The 25,145-nt window shown below is 60.2% G+C and overlaps 1 protein-coding gene and 1 long non-coding RNA gene across 2 annotated transcripts in view; one reads left to right on the top strand and one right to left on the bottom strand.

Moving 5' to 3' along the window:
* The window catches only part of LMOD1 (leiomodin 1), a 31,909-nt gene extending 11,114 nt beyond the window's left edge, over positions 1-20,795 (bottom strand). Inside the window, exon 1 of the mRNA XM_006078465.4 lies at positions 20,346-20,795. Within this exon, the coding sequence (XP_006078527.2) occupies positions 20,346-20,606 (261 nt within the window). The 5' untranslated portion in view covers positions 20,607-20,795. The remainder of the gene's footprint in view (positions 1-20,345) is intronic.
* Positions 5,183-6,476, top strand: LOC112585011. Its single transcript, XR_003109294.3, has 2 exons — positions 5,183-5,485; positions 5,890-6,476. It is a non-coding gene; the product is annotated as an uncharacterized LOC112585011 (long non-coding RNA).
* Positions 20,796-25,145: the final 4,350 nt, after the last annotated feature.

Raw genomic sequence — 25,145 nt, forward strand, 5'->3', positions numbered from 1 at the left:
ACGACCGTCGCATCACCATAGAGCCTCAGAGATAAACACAGAGCACTTGCCACTTCTGAACAGGGTGTGCACAGGGTGAGCAGGCTCTGGGGGTTGGTGCTAACATTTTCCAGGTTCTGTGGATGGCGTGTTGGAGGAGGGGAGTGAGGGGAGCTGGCAGTCAAGCTCAGATCTCCTGCCTCTTCGCCACCCTTCCTGGAGTGGCCAAAGCACAGGACATACCCAGGCTCCCAAGATTGGGACACATGGAGGGTCAGCCCTGGGGTGTGGGGATGGCAGGGCGGGAGTCCCCCAGGGAGCCGAGGGGTGGGGGACATGCAGGGGGCAGTCACATCCCTGGTCCCCCTGGATTTCTCATCTAGACTTGGGGGGGTGCCCACGACCTCTGCTAGACTGGGGGGGGGGGTGCCCACAGCCTCATCTAGACTGGAGGGTGGTGCCCACAGCCTATTGTAGACTGGGGGGATGCCCACAGCCTTGTCTAGACTGGGGGTGGTGCCCACAGCTTCTGCTAAACTGGAGATTGCCCACGGCTTCTGCTAGACTGGGGAGGTGCCCACGGCCTCATCTAGACTGGGTGGGGGGCCCACAGCCTCGTCTAGACTGGGGGGGTGCCCACGGCCTCTGCTAAACTAGGGTGGTTGTCCACGGCCTCTGCTAGACTGGGGGGCCCACGGCCTCTGCTAGACAGGGTGGGGGGCCCACGGCCTCGTCTAGACTGGGGGGGTGCCCACGGCCTCTGCTAGACTGGGGGGGTGCCCACGGCCTCTGCTAGACTGGGGAGTGCCCACGGTCTCTGGTAGACTAGGGGGGGTGCCCACAGCCTCGTCTAGACTGGGGGGGGTGCCCACGGCCTCTGCTAGACTAGGGGGCACTCATGGCCTCTGCTAGACTGTGGGGGGGTGGTGCCCGCAGCCTCGTCTAGACCGGGGGGGTGCCCACGGCCTCTGCTAGACTAGGGGGGGTGCCCACGGCCTCTGCTAGACTAGGGGGTGCCCACGGCCTCTGGTAGACTGGGGGTGCCCACAGTCTCTGGTAGACTGGGGGGATGCCCACAGCTTCATCTAGACTGGAGGGCGGTGCCCACAGCCTATTGTAGACTGGGGGGATGCCCACAGCCTTGTCTAGACTGGGGGTGGTGCCCACAGCTTCTGCTAAACTGGAGATTGCCCACGGCTTCTGCTAGACTGGGGAGGTGCCCACGGCCTCATCTAGACTGGGTGGGGGGCCCACGGCCTCGTCTAGACTGGGGGGGGTGCCCACAGCCTCTGCTAGACTAGGGGGCACTCATGGCCTCTGCTAGACTGTGGGGGGGTGCCCATGGCCTCGTCTAGACTTGGGGGGGTGCCCACAGCCTCTGCTAGACTAGGGGCACTCATGGCCTTTGCTAGACTGTGTGAGGGTGGTGCCCGCAGCCTCGTCTAGACCGGGGGGGTGCCCACGGCCTCTGCCAGACGAGGGGGCACTCATGGCCTCTGCTAGACTGTTGGGGGGTGCCCACGGCCTCGTCTAGACTGGGGGGTGCTCACGGCCTCTGCTAAGGTAGGTTGGCAAGAGGGGGATGCAGCCTGGTGGGAACGAAGGTCGGAAGCCATTGGGCTTCTTGTTCAGCTGCTGCAGGAGTGGGTCTGTGCCCCCATCTCTGCCTCCTGTGTTAGTTTTGCCACACGGCGGGGCACTGAGACAGAAACGCCGAGGGCCTGTGTGCGTAAGGAGGGCCGAGCACGGGACGACCAGGGCTGGGTGGTCAGTCCTGAGGACCCTGACCCGCCACTCCTGCAGCCCAGAACCACCGAGGCCATGGGTCTGACGTGTGGGCAGAGTGAGGCAGGCTGCTGGGCGAGGACACAGGGGGCCCGCCGTCCTGTGGAAAGACGGACAGCTGGGGGCTGCTGTGCTCCTCGTGGCCTTCCCCAAGCAGGCCCAGCCCAGCAGAAGCCCAGAGGCCCTGGGTCGGCTAGGCCCCAGCCTCCAGGACGTTCGGAGCTGGGGGAAAGTGGGAGCTGGGAGGCAGATGGGCCTGCAGCTCAGAGCTGCCGCCAAGACGGCCATGAAGGAGCCTGTGAACAGGAGCCACCCCAGGCGCAGCGGGAGGCCAGAGGCCGGGCCCTGACAGCCACCTTACTCCATCTGACATTTCATGCTCAGCCTTGACCGCTTTGTCCAAAAGGCAGAGCAGCAGGGAGAGGCCAAGTGTGCTCTTCCAAACTGGAGACCCGTGAACCTCAGGTCCGGACCCCTAGGCCAGGCGCCCACCGGCTGGCTCCCCGCTGCTTTCCCGGGGGCTCCCCTCTGGGCTGGAGCCGCCGTCCACTGACAGTCCTCACCCCATCACTGCCAAGGAAGGCTTGTGGGCAAGAGTGAGGCGGGTCACCTGCCTGACCGGGACCCTCCAGGAGCCTGAACTCAGCAGGAAGTGGCATCGCTGGACCAAAGCCAGGTCCTGCCTCGACTGCCTAACCCCCGACCCCCCAACCCCCTCGTGCACCTCTGGTCCAGGCTCCTGTTGCCTTCACCAGGGTCGCTGCAGACGCTCCCAGGGCCTGCCCTCCCCCAGGTCCCACTTCCCACTACAGCCTCGGGCCTCTCTGGGCACGGACCTGCCAGCCCCCCATCGGCCCCCGTGGGAGAAACCGTGACTCCCACCTGCCCACCTGCCACTGCCATGGAGGGCACCGACATGGGCCTCTGCAGAGCTGCTCCCACTGCTCGGAAGGCTCCTGCTCCTCTTTGCTGATAAACTCTCACCCCAACCTTAACTGTGAGGGGTCTCAGCACAGCCCTTGAGTTCCGCCGGGTTTATCTGGTGTGTATTAGGAGCTGGCCATCTAACGTTTTTCCAAACAAACAGATAAGGTCTGAATTACTTTTATGATCGGGAAAAAAACAAAAGTTATTTCACACACAAAATAAATTGCCTTTAAATATTTATGTTTCCGAGACTTCCCCGGTGGTCCAGTGGTTGAGGCTCTGCTTTCCCAATGCAGGGGACCTGGGTTTGATCCCTGACTGGGGAACTAGAACCCACTTGCCAAAACAAAGACCCAGTGCTGTCAAATAAATAAATATTTCAGTTTCATAGAAAAAGAAAAAAGCAAAAGCCGAGATGCCTTAGGCCAGGGGCGGGGGGTGGGTGGGGACAAAGGTGGCCGGTGACCCCCATCACGCAGCCTGGCCGCACTGTGCCGGGACCCTCCATGAAGCCCGACCCTTGCCTGGCCCAGCTCCAGTGATTAAGAAGTCAGTGATAAACATCGGGCCTCCCAGAAGGGCTGGAGGGGTGTGGGCACCGCCTCCCAGGCCAGTGCAAACAGTTCATTTTTACTTCCCCGGATGGTGGGAGGTTGTGGACCTGGGCCCCAGGGCACCGTCTACACCATCTAGCCTGCGACCAGGCTAGCTCTGCGTCCACTTTGCCCTGTGAGTGGAGGGATGGAGAGCAGCTTCTGGAAAAGGGGGCGGCCCAGCCCTCACACAGAGCACCTCAGCAGACTCTACCCCTTGGCTGCCCGGTGTCCTCAGGGCCAGCACTCCATGAGAGAGACAGGAACTGCCAACCAGGGCAGGGAGACCTGCCCAGGGAAACTTTGGGGCCTGACCCCTGCCAGGAGCTCCGAGAGCCTCGCAAAGAAGGGAGGGCCCGTCTGGTGTCACCAGGCGCTTCCCTGCAGAGGAGGGGGCTCCGGTCGGTGGGGGCCATGGCTGCGCTGGGCCGGCCCCAGGCAGGACGCCCCCCAGGACGGTTTGGAGCCCCCTCCTGGGCAGAAGCAAGGGTCTGGCCACGGCTCCTCAGCCCTGAAGGCCCGGCCTGGTGTTTCTGCGGTCCTCAGGGACCTGAGTCTCTGGCCAACCGGTCTGGTGACTCATGGCAAGAAGCTCGTAGCAAACCCTTTTTTGGAGAAACCGGGGAAGCGCTTGTAGAAACAAACAAGTGGCTTTGCCCTCTGCCCCCGCTGGCCCCGCGGCCCCACATCCACCCCCGGCAGGCTGAACCCGAGAGTCCAGAACGCACTGGCGAGGGCCACTTAGTGTTTCAGTCTGTTTAGTTGTGGCACACGGGAGCCCCGCTATTCATCGCGCAGGGGATGGGACTAGAGCCTCCCAGGGAACCCCTGCAGAGGCTTGGCTGGGACAGGAGGCAGGCGAGGATGCTCCTGTGGGACAGTCCGACGGGGCACAGCGCGCCCGGGGGTTTGCACCAGGAGAGGCTGAGCCCGGAACTGTGCCCTGAGACCAGGTCACTGCAGACCCCAGACTGCACGCGCGGGCCTCACGGGACAGGCGACGACGGAAAGGCGCATGTTTACACGGGAGGGGCCAGTCAGCCTGTGTGCAGGGAGACAGTTCTGCACGACATGACCTGGGCTAAGGCTGAGCAGTGCCCACGAGGAGGCGAATTCTATGCCCACTCAGCACAGCAGACAAGTTTTGGTCACGTGGGGACTGGTCTCAGGACTTCCAGCTCAGTTGGCTGGAGAGGTGGTGATACTTTAAACCATCTGGAGGAGGATGGAGTAGGGGGCTGGGGGCCGTAGGGGTGGGGTGGGGAGCTGGGGGACCTGGGGTGGGGTGGGGGCTGGGGGACGTAGGGGTGGGGTGGGGGGCTGGGAGACCTGGGGGTGGGGTGGGGGGCAGAGGGACCTGGGGTGGGGTGGGGGGTGGGGGGCAGGGGGACCTGGGGTGGGGTGGGGGGCTGGGGAACATGGAATGATGGCTTCCTGGTCCAGGACGACCCAGTGTGACCTGTAAGCCGGATGGCTCAGGAGAGAGACCTGGGCTTGAGAAGCAGATCTGGGGGTGGCAGATGTGGGAGCAAGAGTGAAGCCACAAGGATAAGGGGCGACTCTGGAGAAGGCGTGCCAGGAAGAGGGCGGGGATTCGAGGGCAGGCCACCTTGTCTCCTGAAATAAACCTGTGTCCTCTGAGGTCAGCAAAGCCACTGAGGAGAGCTTCTCCCCAGCTAGGATGGCTGCGGGAAAAGTCAGCTCAGGGTGCAGCGCTCTGGAAGGCCGCCGGCAGTCCCCGAATCGCCCTTTGACCCAGCAAGCCCAGCCCTAGGTAACACACAGCCTCAGTCCACGCAGACCCGTCGCGCAAAGCGCACGCAGACGCTCACCACCAGCTCCGCTCACAGAAGCCAGAACACACGCAGACACTCACCACCCGTCGCGCAAAGCACACGCAGACGCTCGCCACCCGTTGCGCAAAGCACACGCAGACGCTCGCCACCCGTCGTGCAAAGCGCACGCAGATGCTCGCCACCCGTCACGCAAAGCGCACGCAGACACTCACCACCAGCGCTGCTCACAGAGGCCAGGACACACGCAGACGCTCACCACCAGCGCCGCTCACAGAGGCCAGAAGCACAGACATCCTTCCGCTGCTGATGGACAGACTCAGTGCGCTGTCCGCACACAAGCTGATACTGTTCAGCCATGAGACTAATAAAGTGCTGTATCCAACGCGGGTGAGCCCTGAAAGCTCGGTAAGGAGAAGGGGCTGGCCCCCGAGACCACCCGTGCTGTGCGTCTCCGTTACAGGGACCGTCAGGACAGGCAGAGCCACGGAGACAGGGAGGGTCGCCAGGATCTGGGGGCAGGAAGGTGGAGAGGAGCTGCGGTGGGTGCGGGGTTTATTCTGGGGCCAACGAAAATATCCTGGAATTAGGGAACGGAGTCAGTAGCACAGCTTAGTGAATTAGTTTTAAAAAACCCCAAATTGCACACTTAAAAGGCTGAATTTTATGGTATGTGAATTATCACAATAAAAATTTAACGATAATTAGAAGAGGTCTTCCTCTTAATCACAGACACAATGATAGAAAGGTTATACTGAACAAAATCTTATTTTACACACTGTGTTTATCTCCTCTTGCTTTCATTTCTAAAGGATAACGACTAGACAAAGAACTGAAAATATAAAATGAGCCTAAATGTGCCTGGGACCATTTTGAAACTACTATATTAGACCAGCCCATCACCCACTCCAATATTCTTGCCTGGGAAATCCCACAGCACAGGGTCGCAGAAGAGTCGGACACGACTTTGTGACTAAACAGCAGCAACAAATCCAGCGCACACATAATGGGGGTCACACCCGCAACCTTCGATGGTCTAGTAGCCAGGTTGAAAAAAGTAAAGCAAACAAGCGAAGTGAACTTGAATAATGTGTGTGCTGAAGTGTCGGTGTCCCTGAATCAGAAGGCGCAGCCACGAACCTTACAGATCCATGTTTCTGCGCATTGACTGAACAACCTTGAATCAATCCTATCCTTCCATTTCCCAGCATCCCGAGAACACGCACCAGTGTGCACACACACGTACACACACATGCACACACATGCACACCCGGCCCCACGGCAGATTTGTCTCTGTGAAGATATGCCCTAGGGACACACACAGGAAGGGGTGATCACAAGATTTTCTAATAAATCCTGTGTTTTAAAAGCATCAATAAAAATGAATGTTTTAAACCCATCCCAAAATTATTTCTACCTGTGATCACTATAAAATTCCTGATGAGATGCTTCATACTCTCTTCCCCACTGAGCCCTATAAGTTTGATGACTGTCGCCCTCCACCCCAGCCTGCGCGGGGACTGGTCCCATGCAGAGCAGGGCCAGTCCTGAGTGACTGCACCTGCTCGGTGTGGGCAGTTTCCTCCCTCTGCTCCTCCCCATCTGTGATGAGCATCAAAGCCTAAGTAACAAGGGCTCGTGTGACTCCTAAAGACCCTCAGTAACCCGGTGTCACGGGAGGGGCGAGTGGAGCGACCGCAGCTGGGGGGCCTTAGGGGTGGGTGGGAGCTGGCGGAGCTCTGGGTCTGCGTCAGGGAGGAGCCCGCCGGGGACCCCTGAGGGCGAGGTGGCCGGGCCAGCGGGTCCAGACGCAGCCCCTGCCACGGCAGGCACACCGCCTGCGCCACGCTCAAGGGAAGGCCCTGAATGGAGGTCGAGAGGCTTCTTTCTCCTGCTGACGTGAAGTCAGGAGGAAACACTGGAGATGCTCCCTCGTTGCAGCTGGGTGACCTCCTTGGCCCCAGCTCCTGTGTCTGACAAGCAGGCTAAACCCTGCCTATCCTGTCTACACTGCAAGACTGATGCGAGGGAATTCAGGCGGTGTGTGGGGAAGCCCGTGGGAGACGGCTGGGGCTGGTAGGCAGCGTCCCAGGACGTCCCAGAGCTTGCCTGCGGCTGCGGGGCCAGGACCCCGTCCTCTGCTCCTCTGGGGCAGGAACTGGTGCCTGGGCTTTGGGGCCTTGGGGGGCCCTTGGGTTCTCAGAAGCAGGAGGGTGTCCAGGGTGTCCCGTTTGGCATCTTCCCACACGTGCAGTTTCCCAGGCTGGAACCTTGTCCTCTCTGTCAGTAGGAACAACTTTCTGCTCCCACTACCGAGAGAAGCCCGCTCACCCGCCCCGTCACACTGCAGAGGCAACCCGGTCCCAGGGTGGGCGGCTGCCCCTTCACACTGCAGAGATGACCCGGTCCCGGGGTGGGCAGCTGCCGCCCGGCAGGACCTCAAGCCTCTACCAGCAGCTCGGGTGAGCCTCTTGTCTCCCATCCTGGGGCGAGCATCAGCCCCAGAGTCTCCCGCGTCCAGGCTGTTTTTCCTCTCCTTCCCGAGTCTGTCTCGCCCATTTGTCCACGGGGCTCAGCTGGGAACAGTGTGTGAACAGCTCTGTTTATCCTGGGGTTTGGCTCCATGTCTCCGGGGACGGATGCCAAAGGCCAAGGGAAGGAGCCTGTGTCTAGGATCCGCTTGGGGACTTGGAAAGTGCATTTATTGGAAACCATGGAAATGTCCAAATATAGGCAAATGGCTCAGCCCAGCTGTACAATGGAGGGTAATGGCCCTGAAAGTGATGTTCAGGAAGGACTTTTAGTGATGTGGGAAAGCGACGACTGTCAAGTGATAAGCAAATAGTAATAATAATAAGCAGGAGACCACATATGTGAATGTGTGTGTTTGTGCATGAAGTGACCTCAGCGACAAAAGAAAACGTGTACACACACCTGCCCCCGAGACGTGACCGCAGCTGCCTCGCTGAGCTAACGGGGCAGGAGTCATGGGTTGTTTCCTCTCTTTCCCCTGTGTTTTGATATTGTCTATATGGAACCCACGCCAGTGCTCCTGCCTGGAGAGTCCCAGGGACAGGGAGCCTGGTGGGCTGCAGTCCATGGGGTCGCTAAGAGTCGGACACGACTGAGCGACTTCACTTTCACTTTTCACTTTCATGCATTGGAGAAGGAAATGGCAACCCACTCCCCAGTGCTCATGCCTGGAAAATCCCATGGACGGAGGAGCCTGGTGGGCTGCAGTCTATGGGGTCGCTAAGAGTTGGACATGACTGAGCGACTTCACTTTCACTTTTCACTTTCATGCATTGGAGAAGGAAATGGCAACCCACTCCAGTGTTCTTGCCTGGAGAATCCCAGGGACGGGGGAGCCTGGTGGGCTGCTGTCTATGGGGTCGCACAGAGCCGGACACGACTGAAGTGACTTAGCAGCAGCAGCATAATAAGCCTTATGACACCACAATTATAAATTAATCTTGTAAAGAAATGACACAAATGAACTTCCTTAGGAAACAGAAACAGACTCACAGGGTTAGGAAAGGAGCTTGAGGGATCTGGGGGAAGAATGGTGGGAGGGCTACTCAGGGAGTTTGGGGTGGACAGGTGCACACTGGCCTGTTTAACATGGATAACCAACAAGCACAGCTCCCCACGCACAGCACACAGGGAGCTCTGCTTGATGTTTTGCGGCAACCTGGTTGAGAGGGGAGTTTGGGGGAGAATGCATACGTGTACACGCATGGCTGAGTCCCTTGCTGTCCACCTGAGCCTATCACAACATTGTAAATCAGCTATAACCCAATGCAAAATAACAAGTTTGAAATAAATTATTCTTTGAAGAAACAGCACCTCCAGTGACAGGGGTAGGGAGTAAAACACAAAGCCTCCGCCTCCCGCAACTTGCAGGAACCCCGGCCACTGGCCACTGGTGTCTTTGGCATTTGGGTCACTAGCGGACACTGTCCTGGTGGTTCAGCAATAGCGCGCATGATCTCCAAATAACACACAGGGGCAGGGGGCGGAAGTAGGAGTCCTCTGCCGTTGGAGTAGGGGAGATGATCCATCTTGGGGACATTTGGTACAAGCAAAACAGCTCACCCCTTCTGGGGCAGAGATCAAAGGTCAAGGCAAAATGGTCTGCCCATGTCCGTGGGGATTGCAGGAGAATGCCCTGAGGTGTCCAGCGTATGTAGCGAATTAGTTTCTTTCCTCTGTGTTTAGAACGGGACCAGCTATTTAGCATCTCTGGGAGAACTGAGGAAATAGTCGTGTGGTTAATTCTCTGCAGGGCTTGGTCCTCCTGCAGAGCCCTGGAGGGAAATCTGATCCTCGTCTCTAAGGGCCTGCTCCCTGCTCGCTCCAGCCTCACCGTCTGGCTTCAGGAGGCACGGCGTGCCTGCCAGGGTCAGAACCGGCATGTCCGGACCCCAGCCTCTCCGTGGGCGGGCCTGCAAGGCCATGAGCAAGGCCGCGCTGGGCTCTAGGGGTGGCCTGCCTGAAGCCACTTCTCTGCAGGAGCCGCCTCCTGCTCTGGGTCTAGAGGCAAAGCTGTGAGGTCCTGCAGACATTTCAGGGCGAGCCGGTGATGGGTGCCGACGGCCCAGCTGGCTGAACGTGGAGCTGGTCACTAATCCCCTCTTCAGTGTGTCTCGGGGGCCCCGAGATCAGAGGAGAACTCGGTGGGTCTGGCTAAATAAGCAGCCTGTGACCTCGGGTCCCTGGGGCCAGGGGGGTGGGGGGGGCGGGGAGCAGTAAGAGACAATCAGAGAAGGAGAGAATGGAAGTTAAAACTGAGTCGCTGAGGCTCACTCTGTCCAGAACAAACCGAGGGGGACAGAGGGCTGGGCATCTCCGGGCGCGGGGGCCCCAGGGGGTAAACTCGTGGATGACTCCACGGATTGTTACAGGAACTGGAAAAAAGGGATCACGCCAAGTCTCTCTCCATTTGAGGCTTTGGACACAAAGTCATGTTTTCCAATTATCTCCAAAAAGCACAGATGAATCGATAACTTCTGCAAGTCCCGTCAAGCAGAAAGAGAAGGGCACTCACTCACTCCTCCTCTGTCCCCTCAGCCTTCGGCTGTGTGTGGGTGTGTGTGGGTGTGTGTGGGTGTGTGTGGAGCGGGCCCTGCACACAGAGGAGTGGGGAGGGATGGGGGGTGGGGGGCGGGGTGGACGACGGGGCCGGGAGGCCGGGACATCAGGGTTCTGTTGCCAGGAGATCTGGGGGCATGGCAGAGAGTGAGGCAGCCCCCTGCTCAGTAGAGCACAGAGGCGGAGGGGACACAGGCTCCAGGGCAGTGATGATTCATTTATTCTTGGACCAGTTGAACTTGAGACACTTGAGGAGTCCAGGAGGCAAGTGAACCATCTGGACTCAGAATGGAGATCTGGGCTAGTGGGCGGGCAGGCCAGGTGGAGGGCAGGGCCCTGCGCACAACGGAGTCTGGACCCCAGGGAAGGTGGGCGGGAGCAGCTGGAGAGGAAAGAAAGCCAGAGGGCTGGTCTGAGCATCGAGGGGCGAGGTGGAGTCGGGGGGGGCAGAGGAAGCACACGGATCAGACCCGCCGAGCCAACATGCCCAGGAGGGTGCCCAGGGGGTGGGGAGCGCATCCTGGGTCCTGTGGGGGTGGGGGGCAGGAAGAGAGCAGAGAAAGAAACACACAGAGAGACAGAGAAAGAAGCAGGCCTGGAGAGAAGACAGCCGTCTGGGGCGCAGGGGTGCTGGAGGAGCCGGCAGCTGGCCCGTCTTTCCCGGGTGAGATGAGAGGCGGGAGCCCTCATGCCCTCGGAAGCCAACGGGTCTGGAGGAAGCAGAAGAGGAACATGAAGCTATTCTCACCCGAAGGCTTCCAGTTGCTCGGAACCCCGGGGTCTGGGGGGTGTGGAGCGCTGGAGTGAGGCTGACTCTGGAAGAAGCGAGGGAGTACAGAGGGGGCTCAGGGCCTGGCTGAGGCCACGCTCCACCCACAGTGGCCCTGACACACCCTGACACAGCGGCCGTGTGGTTCTCTCCAGGTCTGAGGAGGAGCTGGGCAGGCGGGCCAGAGGGTGAGTCTCATCCAGACGGGTGATGGAAGGCAAGGACCAAGCGTGAGAAGCGAGGTTGATGCTGAGAATGACTAAGACAGAAGCTAAACGGGGAAGGAGGTGAAGCTGAAGGGTCTGAATGCGGAGGCGGGTCTCGCTGCCTTGGATGGAAGAGCCCTCCTTCTCTGAGAGAGTCCAGGGGTGCTCTGAGAGACCCCCGGGGGCCTCAGTGCAGCTCCAGGTCTGAGCAGAGGGCCTGGCCTGGGATGAGGCAGGTGGATCTGCCCACCCAGATCTCCATTCTGAGTCCAGATGCCCCAGGACGTGAAGGCATCAGGCTGCCCTCAAAGATGGGCTCCTGGGGAAGTGACAGCCAGGGCCATCGCGTGACTAAATGCCCGCCGTCCACAGATCACTGGGTGAGAACCTCTGCAAGCTTTTTTGCCCCATCCTCAGAGACTCCAGGCTAAGTAGGATCATCTCCATTCACCAGTAAAGAGATGGAAACTCCATTACGCATTCTGTGTTCCGGCAATTCCACTTGTAGGCTTGTCTCCAACAGAAATGAAATCATAGGGGCACTCAAAAACATGCAAAAGTGTTCATAACAGCATGGTCTGTAACACCATCCAAGGGAGACAAGCCATGCGCCCATCAACTGTTCAATGACAAGTAAGTCACGGTAAATTCTTACAAGGAGATACGGCAGTGACGATGAAAATCAAAAAAGCTGCATGGCGGAGTCTCACAAATATGAAGACGGGTGACAGGACGCACTCTACAGTTTAAATATGATTCTAAGTGGGCAAAAGCCTCCGGGCAGGGAGGAGGGGGGGTGTCACACTGCTGTCGCTCACTCTGTGGGGATCGGGGACGTCTGTACTCATGTTTTGTACACTTCTGTATATATTTTATATTTCAGTACAAACATGCTAGAAAAAACTCCATTCTTGTCCAGAAGACATAGACAAGACACTGAAGAATAAAAGGAAGAAAGAAAGTGAAGCTGTCTAAGGCTCGGAGCTCCCTCGAGGCTGCGTACTAGTGACCATCCTGCAGGGAGGCAGCCTGGGGCCTGGTCCACCCCCCGGCCACCACTGGGCATGGTGGCCTGGAGGCAGGGATCAGTGCCCTGGAGGGGGTGGACCACTGGCATGGTGGCCTGGAGGCGGGGATCAGTGCCCTGGAGGGGACGGACCACTGGGCATGGTGGCCTGGAGGCGGGGATCAGTGCCCTGGAGGGGACGGACCACTGGCATGGTGGCCTGGAGGCGGGGATCAGTGCCCTGGAGGGGACGGACCACTGGCATGGTGGCCTGGAGGCGGGGATCAGTGCCCTGGAGGGGACGGACCACTGGCATGGTGGCCTGGAGGCGGGGATCAGTGCCCTGGAGGGGGTGGACCACTGGCATGGTGGCCTGGAGGCGGGGATCAGTGCCCTGGAGGGGGTGGACCACTGGCATGGTGGCCTGGAGGCGGGGATCAGTGCCCTGGAGGGGGTGGACCACTGGCATGGTGGCCTGGAGGCGGGGATCAGTGCCCTGGAGGGGGTGGACCACTGCATGGTGGCCTGGAGGCGGGGATCAGTGCCCTGGAGGGGGTGGACCACTGGCATGGTGGCCTGGAGGCGGGGATCAGTGCCCTGGAGGGGGTGGACCACTGGCATGGTGGCCTGGAGGCGGGGATCAGTGCCCTGGAGGGGGTGGACCACTGGCATGGTGGCCTGGAGGCGGGGATCAGTGCCCTGGAGGGGGTGGGCTGCTGGGCCTGGGGGCGGGGATCAGTGCCCTGGAGGGGGTGGGCTGCTGGGCCTGGGGGCGGGGATCAGTGCCCTGGAGGGGGTGGGCTGCTGGGCCTGGGGGCGGGGATCAGTGCCCTGGAGGGGGTGGGCTGCTGGGCCTGGGGGCGGGGATCAGTGCCCTGGAGGGGGTGGGCTGCTGGGCCTGGGGGCAGCTCTGGCAGCTCTTGCTGCTGGCACTCAGGGGCCAGGTTTCCCGTCAGGGGCGTTTCGTGTCTTCCTGGCATAGAGGAACCACTGAGCACTTCTCTCGGGGCCTCTGACCACAGCTTCCCAGCTCCTGCCCACCAGTCGCCCCTGCTCGGCAGCCCCATGCCCCCCAGGGCAGCATGGGCACCAGGCCACACGTGAGAGGCCGAGCTCCCTGCCGCTCCCCGCGCTCGCTGCGCTGTGCCCCCTCAGTGTGGGAGGCGACCCCCCACCCCACAGTACGTATGTGCCTGAGGGTCTCCCCCACTACCGACCCTCCTCACAGCACAGAACACGCTGTAACAGCTCATCTTTTAAACAAACACTCCTGGGATCCATGTTGACCCCTGACTGGTGCCCATTTCTTCACTTCCTGTCGGAAGGAAGCTTCTCAGGTCCTGTCTGCAGGCCTCCCCCCTCCCCTGCATCCTCCTCAAGTCCACTCTTTATTTTATTTTTTTAAGATTTTTTTGGATATGGACCATTTTTAAAGTGTTCATTGAACTTGTGTCAATACTGCTTCGGTTGTTTATGCTCTGTTTTTTTGACCCAGAGCCATGTGTGATCTGGTTCCCTGACCGGGAATGGAGTCGACACCCCTCTGCTTTAGACGGCGAAGTCATAACCCCTGGGCCCCAGGGAAGCCCCCAGTCGTGCCCGTGCGTGCGTCTTGTCCGGGTGCCAGTGGCTCCCGTCTTGCCAGTGGTCACAGCGCCTCTCGTTCTCCTCTTACTGCGTCTCTCAGCTGGAACAGAAGCAGCGGGTACACCTGCCCCAAGCCCGTGAGCCCGTTTCCCTCCCCAGGCTCCTTCAGGGCCCCTCTTCCTCCTCGAGCACCCGAAACATTGGTGAGTCAGAGTCCCTGCTGGAGGGACAGGGTCCTTGGCCCACATTCGCTCCCTCAGTGCCTCTTCCAGGCTCAGGAGTTTTGGCATCACCTCCCCTTTCGGGCTCCCAGACTCCAACTCGGACTTGCACCTGTCGACCCAGCACTCCCTGGGGGGTCTGCTGAACTCGTCAAGCACCCTTCACCTCAAATCCCACCTCACGTCAGTAAACAGCACCAGATGTACCCCTGGGTCAGACCAGACTGGGCCCCCCACTCCTCTCTGGACCCCAAAAGTTCAGTCAGGGCTGGCTGTGCTACCTGAAGAGCATTTCCCGTATCTAAGCACTTCTCCCCAAACCATCCTTGAGCTCTTGCCAGACCCTTCAGCTCCAATCTTGTCCTGCCGACAATGCAGCTGGCAGAATGATGGATGCTTCTAAAAACGGAAATCAGATCACATCTCTCCCCTGCTCAAAACCCTCCAACACCATCCCACCCACTGGGAGCTCCCCAGGCTGACCTGTGATGCCCTGCGTCACCTGACCCTCCAGCATCGCCTGAACCTCCTGCCTCACCTGAACCACCTGCATTGCCTGACCCTCCAGCATCGCCTGAACCTCCTCCATCACCTGACCCTCCTCCATCACCTCAACGTCCTGCATCACCTGATCCTCCTTCATCACCTGAACCTCAAGCATCACCTGAACCTCCTGCCTTGCCTGAACCTCCTGCCTCACCTGAACCTCCTGCATTGCCTGAACCTCCTCCATCACCTGAACCTTCTCCATCACCTGACCTTCCTCCATCAACTCAACGTCCTGCATCACCTGATCCTCCTGCATTGCCTGAACCTCCTGCATTGCCTGAACCTCCTGCATCACCTCAACCTCCTGCATCACCTCAACCTCCTGCCTCACCTGACCCTCCAGCATCGCCTGAACCTCCTGCATTGCCTGACCCTCCAGCATTGCCTGAACCTCCAGCATTGCCTGAACTTCCTATACCGCCTGAGCCCCTCCCTACCTCACCTGAACCCAGCCTACTCCCAGTCTCATCCATGCCCTGGCCCAGGGCTCCCCTACTCCAGTCACAGGCCCGGCTGGCCTCTGACGGCTGTCCCTGCTCCCGCTGCAGGCCTTGCGTTTGCCCTGTCCTCTGGATCGCCTGTGGCTGACCCTTCAGTCCACCCCTCGCCTGCTTGCTTGTCACCTCTGGGCAATGTCTCCCTGATGCCTGGTTGGAATCTCCCCCACCAAGAAGGTCGGTCCTACACTCTTTCCTAAAACGAGGTCATTCTTTACAACAAACAGATGTTACCTGTTCTGTGTGAAGATGCTGTGAATGGTCTGTACAAGCACTGTCTGTCTCAGCCACTAGAACGTGAGCTCAGGACTACGGCCCCTCCGTCTTCCTCACTACTGTGTCCCAGCATTTAGAAAGTGCCTGCTAGGAACTCACGTGGTTGCTGGAGAGTTAATGATGTGGTGGAATCTGCCTGCCCCCTTAGAAACACAAACACGGTCCGTGAACCCTGCCTATAGGGACTGGAGAGAGGGTGGTGCCCCCAGCCCCAGCTCCAGGCCCCCAGCCCCCAGCCTGCCACATGCCTTCTGTGCCCGGTGATGGGCATGACTTCTGTCTTGTGGATGAGCATCCCGGGCTCAGGGAGCGAAGGGCAGGTCTGAGTCCCAGTCCAGCTGCCTCTGGAGACCCTGCCCTGATGTCCAGCTTGCCACCCTCTGTGCTGGGATGGTCCTCCTTTCAGGGCAGGAGGGGTCCTGCTGGCCCCGCGCGGGACGTGGAAGACAGGCTGAGGATGTGACAGGCGGAGGGCCGAGGACCCCCCTGGGGGTGGGGGTGGGAGAGGGGCGGAGGGTGTGGGCAGGAGGGTGTCCGATTCCTAGTTGTTTGTGAACAGCATCCTGACAACCAGGGGTTCTTTTCTGCAGGGATCCCAGAGACAGGGAGGGCTCACAGTCAAAACTTCCCTCAGCTGCCCCGCCCCACTCGCATCCAGCCCTGGGACTTGGCCCTTGAGCATGAAGTAATTAGGCAGAGGCTCAAGGAACCAGGCCATGGGGTGGGGGGTGGGGGGCAGGAAGTGATGAAACACTCCCCTCCCACTGGCCTCCCGGACACCGACCCTCAGCCCCTCGCTGCCCCCAGCAGGGCATTGTGTGACCTCATGAGAGATTGAGAAAAAGTTGATCTGGCGCAAACCCAGGCTTGAAATCTGCAGGATTGGGGGGGAGGGGAAGTCTCTGTGCCATGTCCAGCTGCCATCACAGTCCCTCCAAGGTCACGGTCCCCTCCAAGGTCATCTGACAGGTAACGCTGTTGACTCAAGGAGCCACACTGATGGTCCAGGAAGTTCTGAGCACTGACTATGAGCTCCCTTCCTAAGGGGAGCAGCTGAGTTCTCCAGCAGTCACGCCCAGACGCCTCGGGCTCCAGACACCAGGGGCACCCCCCACCCCAGTCAGCCCTGGGGGGACAGACTCCGAATCCAGACCCTTTCTTCCTTCACCAGCTACACCAGAAGCGATCTAGTAAACAAGCTCAGAATGATCTGGAAAGACTATTCCTGTTTATCCAACTTGGCAGGCTTCGAGTATTAACTATCCCCCCCCGCAGCCCCCTCCACCGAGCTATGCTTTGCTGCTCCCCCGGCTGCTGTGAGCGCGGTGGCCTGGACCCCGTCTTCCGAGCACCCTGGGCCCAGCTGAGCTGTGGTCTGACACAAATGTCCCAGCCTCCTGGGTGGGGGAGCAGACGGTGAGTGTGGGCTCTGTTCCTACCCTGGGGACCCTGAGTCCCCCACCTGCCCGATGCTGGTAGCAACCTCCCGCTGGCCAGTAGGACACTCATCCCACCCTGCCCGTCTGCGCCCCCAGCACTGCCGGGCTTCTCCAGCGTCCGCATCTCCGTGGTCCTGCCCCCTCCCCTCCATCCCCTGGACCAAGCTGAACCCCTGCTGGGGAGGAGCAGCCCCCAGGAGCAGCCGAAGGCCGTGAGCAAGCTTCACTTGTTCAAAATTCACTAAACTGAATATTCTATATAGATGGAAGAAACTACATAACACATGAGTGAGAACAGTGATTAAAACAAACGCGCCTGGATCCCACCACCTAGTTTAAGAAATGGTCAGTGGCTCTTTCTCAGCCCGGACGGGCGGAGGCAGCTCTCGGGTCCAGGATGGGACCTGGACCTGCCTGGTGCCCGCCTCCTATCCCCTCTCCTCCCCTCTGCCTGGCCTCCGGGCTATTTTGGTTGTGTACCCATCGGGGTTAATCTCCTTAAGCAAGGAGCCGTGCCACCCAGGGCTCTCGGCAAAGGGCAGCCTAAGGGCTGGGGCCGCCCTGCTGTTCCACATCCCCCCGCGGGGGTACTGTGGACACTGGGGGGGACTGAGTCTGGAGCTGACCGAGTGTGGAGGCGTGGGCACAGTGGCTCACGGGGGGCCTCCGGTCGGTTCTGGAGTTTACCCCAAAGGGGAACCCACCGAGGCCTCCTCCAGGCCAGCTGAGCTGCCCGCTCCTGGCTGAGCGCAGGTGCTAATCCTGGCCCTGCCACGTGGGGGTGCGGAGGGGCAGGTGGGAGGTCCCCTCCCCCTCGGGAAGGAAAGAGAGCATGCAGCTGACCGGCGGGATCCGGTTCCCGAAACCTGAGCTGGGACTAGGGTTTCACTGAACTCTTGGCTGCACACCTGCCGGCCATCTCCCACCTGGGCAGGAGGACAGGGGCGGCACCCCCCCACACCCCGGCTTTAGGGGAGGGAGGGGCTTGCTGACCCCTGCTCTCCAGACAGAGCTAGCCTGTCCTTCAGACCCACAGGAGCTGCATGAGACGGCAGACTCAGAAAGAGCGTGGCGGGAGGGCAGCATGGGCTGGGATCAGGTGGGCACGCCTGGGATTGGAGCGCTCAGATCAGACGGGGGCCGGACCCTGCCGGGGGCGGGGGAAATCAGGGAAGACTCCCTGGAGGCTGTGGCGCCTAGACCCAAGGACAGATGAGAGCTGACCCACAGGAAGCAGGCAGTGCGGGAGAAGCAGAGCAAGGTCTCTGCCACAGCCTAGACCCACCCCACACGACAGCCAGCGTATGGAACTTGGGGGCCCTGTCCAGGGCCCTGTCCCAGGAAGAGCCAGAGCTTAGGATGCAGGCTGGGCCCGCCTTCTGCTCTTGGTTTCTGTCTATTAAAAAAAAACAGCCACCATTTTACTACGGAAAATCTCAAACACACCCACAGAAGCAGAGAGGCGAACACGACGGCGCCCCACAATCTCCCAGCAGCTCCGGCACGAGCACCTGTCCACCAGCGGACACTCTGCCCAGTCCCCTTGCCACAGTCCTTGAAACAAGTTCCCTGACCCCAGCAGGCTTTCTCCCGTAGGTATTTCGTATTCCCATCTAGAAGACAAGCATCCTTTCACAAGCACGCCCACAGCCTCAACACCGTCATCAGGTCGGTCGCAGTTGGTGCCTTACTCTCTCCTCCAGAGGCACCCCAGCCCTGGCCCGCCCGCCGGTCGCCGGTCCCCCGACCCTCCAGCCGGCTCCCCAGCTCCCGGGCCCCTTGACCCGGCGAGCTGACCAGGTCGGAGTGCCTGTTACCGCGTGTCCACAGCCCCCCAGCTCACTAAGTGCTCTGCGTGCCTCGGTCCCTTTGGCTTCACACCGGCCCAGGAGTTGGACCAGCTGGTCACACTGGCCCCCATGGCGGGGATGAGGAGACCAAGGCAGGTCCCAGCGAGGGACACTTGTCCTCAGACCAGGTATTTCAAAGCCACGTTCATACCAGGCTCCTGTTTGGCTAAGCGCGCTGACCAAGCCGTGTCCCAGGTTCCTGCCCATGTTCCCACCCCCAAGTGACACAGGGGACTCTGCCCACCTCCAGGAGCCTAGCCTGAAGAAAGCGCTGGGGGCCTGAGGGCCTCTCCCCAAGGGAAACAGCCCAGGGGCACCTCCCCAACCAGGCACCACCGTGTCCCCCGACTCGGTCTCTGCCCGCGAGACGAGTGTCCACCTGGTGCCCACGGCCGGCTGGGATGGGCAGCTCCCGCCGGAGGAACTTCCCGGTGCGTGGGAGCCCTTCCTGGCTCTGCGGCCTGAACGCCTTGCTTCGGATCAGGACTGTTTTGTGCGGCCGGAGACCTTTGCAGCCGTGGGCTCAGAGCTCAGGGCCTGGGACCAAGGGGCCCAGCGGGGCCTGGACAGCAGCACCAGTGCCAGGGGCACCTCACTCCCCTTCCGTGGGTCCCGACAGCCCCTCGAGGCACAGCCCCTGCAGCATGTCCCACCCCGCCGCCGCTCCCTTCGGGGTTTTAGCATTTACCCAGCACCACAGAGCTGGGCCTGGACCTTGCCCCAAGATAATAAGCTCCTGGCTCCCCTCAGGCTCCCCGACTTTTAAAACTGAAGTATAATTGACCTAAGATGCTATTGCTCTGCTAGTTCCTGGTGCCCAGCATACGATTTGATATTTCTGCATGACACAGAACAGCTCCCGCCCTCCTAGTATCTTGGCAAATTTTTGAGCTCAGGCCGGGGAGCAGGGCAGAGACGGGGCCCCAGCTCCCCACCCTCGGGGGCCACATGTGCCCTCCATGGGCTCTGTGGCTGCTGTCCCAGCTGGTCGGGCCCCTCAGCGGACGGCGCACGAAGCGGTGGCCGGGGGTCGCTGAGCAGGGTCTCCCACCAGACACTGCTGACCCGGACGAAGTCGCCCTCCGGCGAGGCCAGGCTATTTCGTTCAGGAAAGCCCCCCTGTGATCACAGGCAGGGACCCAGGAGAACAGAACGCCACTCTGCGGAAGCTAGCCCGAAGCGGCGGACGCGGCCAGAAGCAACCCCTGCCCTCTTCTGTCCCGTCCCGTCCACTGAACACCCAGAGGCTGGGAAACAGCTCATCCTGCAGCCAAGCGGCCCAACCCCCAAAAGAGGGGCTGCCCCCTCCAGAGGCCCCTCCAGAAAGCACACACCCCACGCCCCTGGGACGGAGACGGAAGCCGTGGGTGGAGGTGCAGAGCCCGCCCTGGGGCGCCCAGCTGACCTGTCGCCTCACATGGTCCACAGGCCGCGAGGCGGCCAGGGGCTGGAAAGCGAGCCTTGCTCCACTAAGAGGGGCTGGCAGGACACTGTCCAGGGCGGGAGGAACGGGAGGAAATAGCCAGCTGTGCGGAGCCAGCAGGAGGCAACTGACAGAGCCCACCCAAGGGTGCCTCCGCCCCCAGGCAGACAGCAGCCTCTCATGATGCGTGGGTGCTGGTGCCCAGGCACACCTGGCCTCTGCTCCAGGAGACGGCGAAGAGGGGTGCAGGCGGTGACGGTGCTCTGCCAACAGGGAGTCTGCTTCTCAGGAAAGCGTGTCCCCACCGCCCCATCGCGCCCCCTCCCCTGCCCACCCCACCCCCTCCCCACTCACATCCACGGACGCCTCCCTCTGGATGAGCTTCTTGGTCTCCTTTTCACAGAAGTTGAGCATGGCCTCCCGGTTATACGCGCCCGTGGACAGCTTCTCAGTCTGGTTCCTCTGACGCAGCCCCACGGGGACACTCCCGTCAGGGTCCACCACGTCCAGCTCCTTCTCCAGCTCCTCCATCTCCTCGGGGGATAGGGTGGACAGCAGGCTGTCGATGTCAGGGTCTTCGCTCACCTGCCGGCGATACTTGGCTACCTTGGACATCTTGGAGAGGTGGGCTGCGGCTCTTGTGGGGCTGCAGGGGTCCGGGTGGGCTGGGACAGGCTGCGTGCTGGTTTGGATGCAGCAGACCCCCGGTGGTCCAGGCCGCGCTCCCCCCGCCCTGCCCGCGCAGGTGCCCAAGTGTGGTCTGGGAGCTGCAGCCTCCGGAGCCTAGGGCTAGTGGACCTGGGCTGGTCCCACCAGAGGCCAATAAGGCCCCACGACGGCCCGGCCCCGGGAGGAGCAGCCAATCCCCAGGCGGGGGCGGGCCGCCTCTCCATCAGAGCTGTTTGAAACTTGAGGACATTCCAGGGAATCTTGGAGCGCTGTGTGACCAAATTTAGTACAGAGCATTTAGCCTTTTAAAGACAAGGGGGCCACGCAATGAGAAAAAGATACAAAAATGTGGAGGCTGGCAGGAGCAGACGAGAGGCACAGAAGGCCAGGAGAGCGGGCAGGACCCGGGCTCCCCGAGCGGCCGGCCAGGCCTGCCCTGTTCGCGGCACATGTGGCGCCCCGCCAGGGTGGACGGCGCTGTGGTCAGCGTGTGGTCCACAGCGTCCTTTCTACTGTATTTGGTAATGTGCTGGGGACTCCCCAGCTCTGCAGCCCCGGGAAAGGGACGCGATTCCAGAAACTCCGAGCCACCCCGCCCACCGACTCTCCTCTGCCCAGGAGCCTGTGGGCCCAGCATTGGAGGCTCCGGGCTGCCCCAGCCACTTCCTGAGAGAGAGGGACGAAGGAAGTCCTCTGTGTTCCCAGAGGGAAAACAGAGTGTTTAGGGGAGAAAGCGGGATGTGCAGGAGTCAGGGATTTCTGAAAGGGCCGTCAGCCTCCAGAAGCTCTGAGGAGGAGGCCCCTCCCTTGCTGGTCTGCCCCTTCTTCTGCTGGGGCATCTTCTGTGCGGGCGTCGGGAGGAGCCCCAGGCCCCTAGCACGCAGAGATCTGGAGCACGACTCGGTGTGGTGTGTCTTCAGGGAAATTCAACTCTAGCCGTCAGGAGGGATCCTATTGCAACAGCCTGGCAGCTTTCGTTCAAGTGCTTTCACTGCGTGTCCATCCTGCCGCCCCGCACCAGACGCAGGGACATTCCATCCCCGTCACAAAGTCCTCTAGAAGTCCCGGTGCCACCATCGCGAGGCGGCTGCCCTCTTCCCTGGCAAAGCCCCACCCTGAGCCAGACAGCCACACATCGGTACTGAATGAGTCCAGGGACCAGCTGGGAGAAAAACTGGCCCTGGCGTTGAGCGCCCACTAGTCTCACTTTGGGATGAGGCTGGGCGGGGGAGCGGGCCGGCTGGTGGAACTGGAGTGCAGAGGCGAGGGTGAGGGGCAGGGGCTTCGGGGCCCCGGGGTGCCTTCTTTTCAGAACACATGCCGATGAGTGCTGACCACGTAACAGGACCGGGGTCTGAGAGCAAGGGGCGTGACTAAAGACAGAAATCCAGTGTGCCCCTGCCTTACTGGAGCTTCCAGTCTAGCGGTGAAGACAGTCAACAGACAAACACTTTCAAATAATTTATTAGAAAATGGAGAGCTCACAGAATGTCTCAGAAGAGAAGCGCAAGGGCGGCAAGAGCACAGCAGAGAGGCTGGTTTCACGGTTCATGCTCAGGCTCCCTGGGCAGCTGACCTGGTCCGCTAGGTCCTGGGCCCACTGCTCACCCCACACCGGTTCTAGCCAGCCACCTCCTCCTCTGAGATCCAGCTCCATCATCTGTCAAATAAAGACAGCACTGTGCCAGCCTCGGAGGGTGGCTGTGGGCATCAGATGTGAGGCGCCTGGTCAATACAGCTGACAGGCAGTGAGCACACAGTCACCGGCTGCGGGGGTCATGATCATGCACATTTACTCTGGGTCTGGATTCTGTTCTCCGTATCCCACCTCCTCTCTCATCCTTGTCTCTCTGACCTTCAGCAAAAACCACCCTCAACACACAGGCACGCACGAATGTGTGCATACGTGCATGTGCACGCATGTGTGCACACACTCCCCATTTCACCTGGTTCTCATCGTTCACTTATTCATTCATTCAAGGCTGGTATGTTTATATCCCTCTCCCTCCCCCCTGCCTCACTGACCAGGCCCTATAGAGAGATACAAGAATAATTACAGTGTGGTCATTCTCTTTCAAATGTGAAATCGATTGAGGTAAAAAACACCTACATGTGCTATAAGGGAAAGTATTAATAAAACAGGAGAGGGGAAGCAACTGCCCAGAGCTCCAGGGAGACACACTAATCTTGTGGAGAGTCAGGCAGCCCCCAGTGGGCACACCGAGGCCCTGGGCTGGCCTGGGGGGCTCCGGGGGCCGTGCGGTTAGAAGTGTCTCTTGCTCCCACCCCCCGACCGTCTGTCTGGGCCTCTCTCCCACCCAGAAGAGGCACCATCTTCTGTGACCCCAGCTCTGGCACCATCCCAGCCAGCTTCTCCACAGAGCAGGTGAAAGCGGCTCTGTCCAGCCCCGAGGCACGCTTCCTTCTCCTGAGGCAGGGTCACTCGGCCCAGGGCACCTGGTTTCAGAAGTCGTCTCTTCCTCCAGGTTCTAAACTCAAAATACAAAGCAGAGCTTCCACACTTGCAGAGAAGGACTCACAGCCTCCTAATCAAAGAGTGACGGGATTATGGGACGGCCTAGCCCCTAGAGAAAACCCAGCACTACCATACCAGAGGGAGGAAAGGCCCGGGACCCCAAACTCGGCCCAAAAGATGTGGTACATGTGGCGGACAGGGAACTAGAAGCAATTAACTAATGCTTAGAGTGGCTCTCAGATGGACTGAGTGACCCCAGGAAAGTCACATTTTCAGGACTATTGGGTGGCAGTATAGTGTGGCAGATAAGGCCGTGGGCTCCAGAGTCGAATGACATGGGCTCAAATCTGAAATGTGTGCCCTTGAGTGAGTTATTTACCCTTTCTGAGCTGCAGGAAATGGAAAACAAGAATCCTAGAAGTGCCTAGAGAAAGAAGAATACTTACTGCAAGCATTATGGAGTTATTAAAGATGTCAAATACAATGATGCACACAAAGCAAGCAAATGCTGCGAGCACTTGGTCTGTGCGTACTGTTTACGGCCTCCCCAGCTTCCTCCTCGTTGGGGAGGTGGGAAGTTCCTCTGGAGAAGCAGACTCTGTCTCTGAAGCCAGCCCCTGGCCTGGCCCACACTCCTGGGAGGAGCGGAACTGGGCAGAGCAGAGCCCCAAGAGAGAGCGCAGAGGGTACACATCTTCCTCAAAAGAGGGCAGGGGGAGGGGGGAGAGGGCAGAAAAGAGCCTGCCTCCCCTCCCCCACTCCTGCCCAGCCTAAACCCCATCAGGCCCCAGTCATAGACCAGAGTCCCAGACCCAGAGCCGGAGGTGGTGCCAGCCTCACTCATCCACAGCCATCAGGCCAGGTGGGGCTGAGGGCGGTGACCTCCTGCTGGGTGGAGCTCTTGAGGCCCCCAAGCCTCTGGCTCACTGGAGCCCAACCCACTGGGGAGTAGGACCCTCTAAGGGGATGTCGGTTCTGAAAACGTGCATCCCTCTGCAGGCGTGAGTGTGGAGAAGGCGTCTCTCTTGCATCCTCCACACAAGATGCCGTCAGTGTGTGAGCTCACTGTCTACAGGAACTTGAATAAAGTAGACACAACTTGAATACATCGCTATTACCCTGGAGAGCAGACAATCTGCTCAAGTGAGGGGAGAGGGAGCTGTACCTTCAGTGTCCTGGAGCATGAAGGCCCCTCCTCCAGAGGCAGTCCTGCCTCAGCCTTGTCAGGAGACCTGCTTGTAGCAACGGTTTCCAAAGGGTAACCTTCTCATGCTCCGGTGTGTAGAAACCCCCACGGGTCACAGCGTCCCAGATTATCACAAACATTTAAGGGACATCCACTACTTCCTGACGCTGAGAGTCAAAGGACCTGGGCACTGCCTGCCCTCACGGAGCTCCGGGGAGTCGGTGGGGCCTCACCCACCCAGACGAAGTAGGTAGCATTACTTCACACTCGACAGCCAGGTGCTAGAACAAAGAAACGCGTCCGGGAGTTAGGGGAGCCCTAGCAGAGCAACCCAGAGAAGGCAATGGCACCCCACTCCAGTACTCCTGCCTGGAAAATCCCATGGACGGAGGAGCCTGGTGGGCTGCAGTCCATGGGGTCACTGAGGGTCGGACACGACTGAGCGACTTCACTTTCACTTTTCCCTTTTCCCTTTCATGCATTGGAGAAGGAAATGGCAACCCACTCCAGCGCTCTCGCGTGGAGAATCCCAGGGACGGGGGAGCCTGGTGTGCTGCCGTCTATGGGGTCGCACAGAGTCGGACACGACTGAAGTGACTCAGCAGCAGCAGCAGCAGCGGAGCGACCCGGGTGGGTGACTTCAGTGATGGGTACCTTTCCGCACCTGGCGCCCTGCCCCGCCCCGCCCTCTGCGCCGTTGCCCCGCCCACTTCCGGAGCCCCGCCTTCCGCCCGGAGCCCCGCCCCTCAGCCCCTCCCTCTGCGCCGGGGTCCCGCTCCCGCCCCGCCCGGAGCCCCGCCTTCCGCCCCGCAGCTCAGTCCCC

Source organism: Bubalus bubalis, chromosome 5 (genome assembly GCF_019923935.1).
Source record: "Bubalus bubalis isolate 160015118507 breed Murrah chromosome 5, NDDB_SH_1, whole genome shotgun sequence".
NCBI lineage: Eukaryota > Metazoa > Chordata > Mammalia > Artiodactyla > Bovidae > Bubalus > Bubalus bubalis.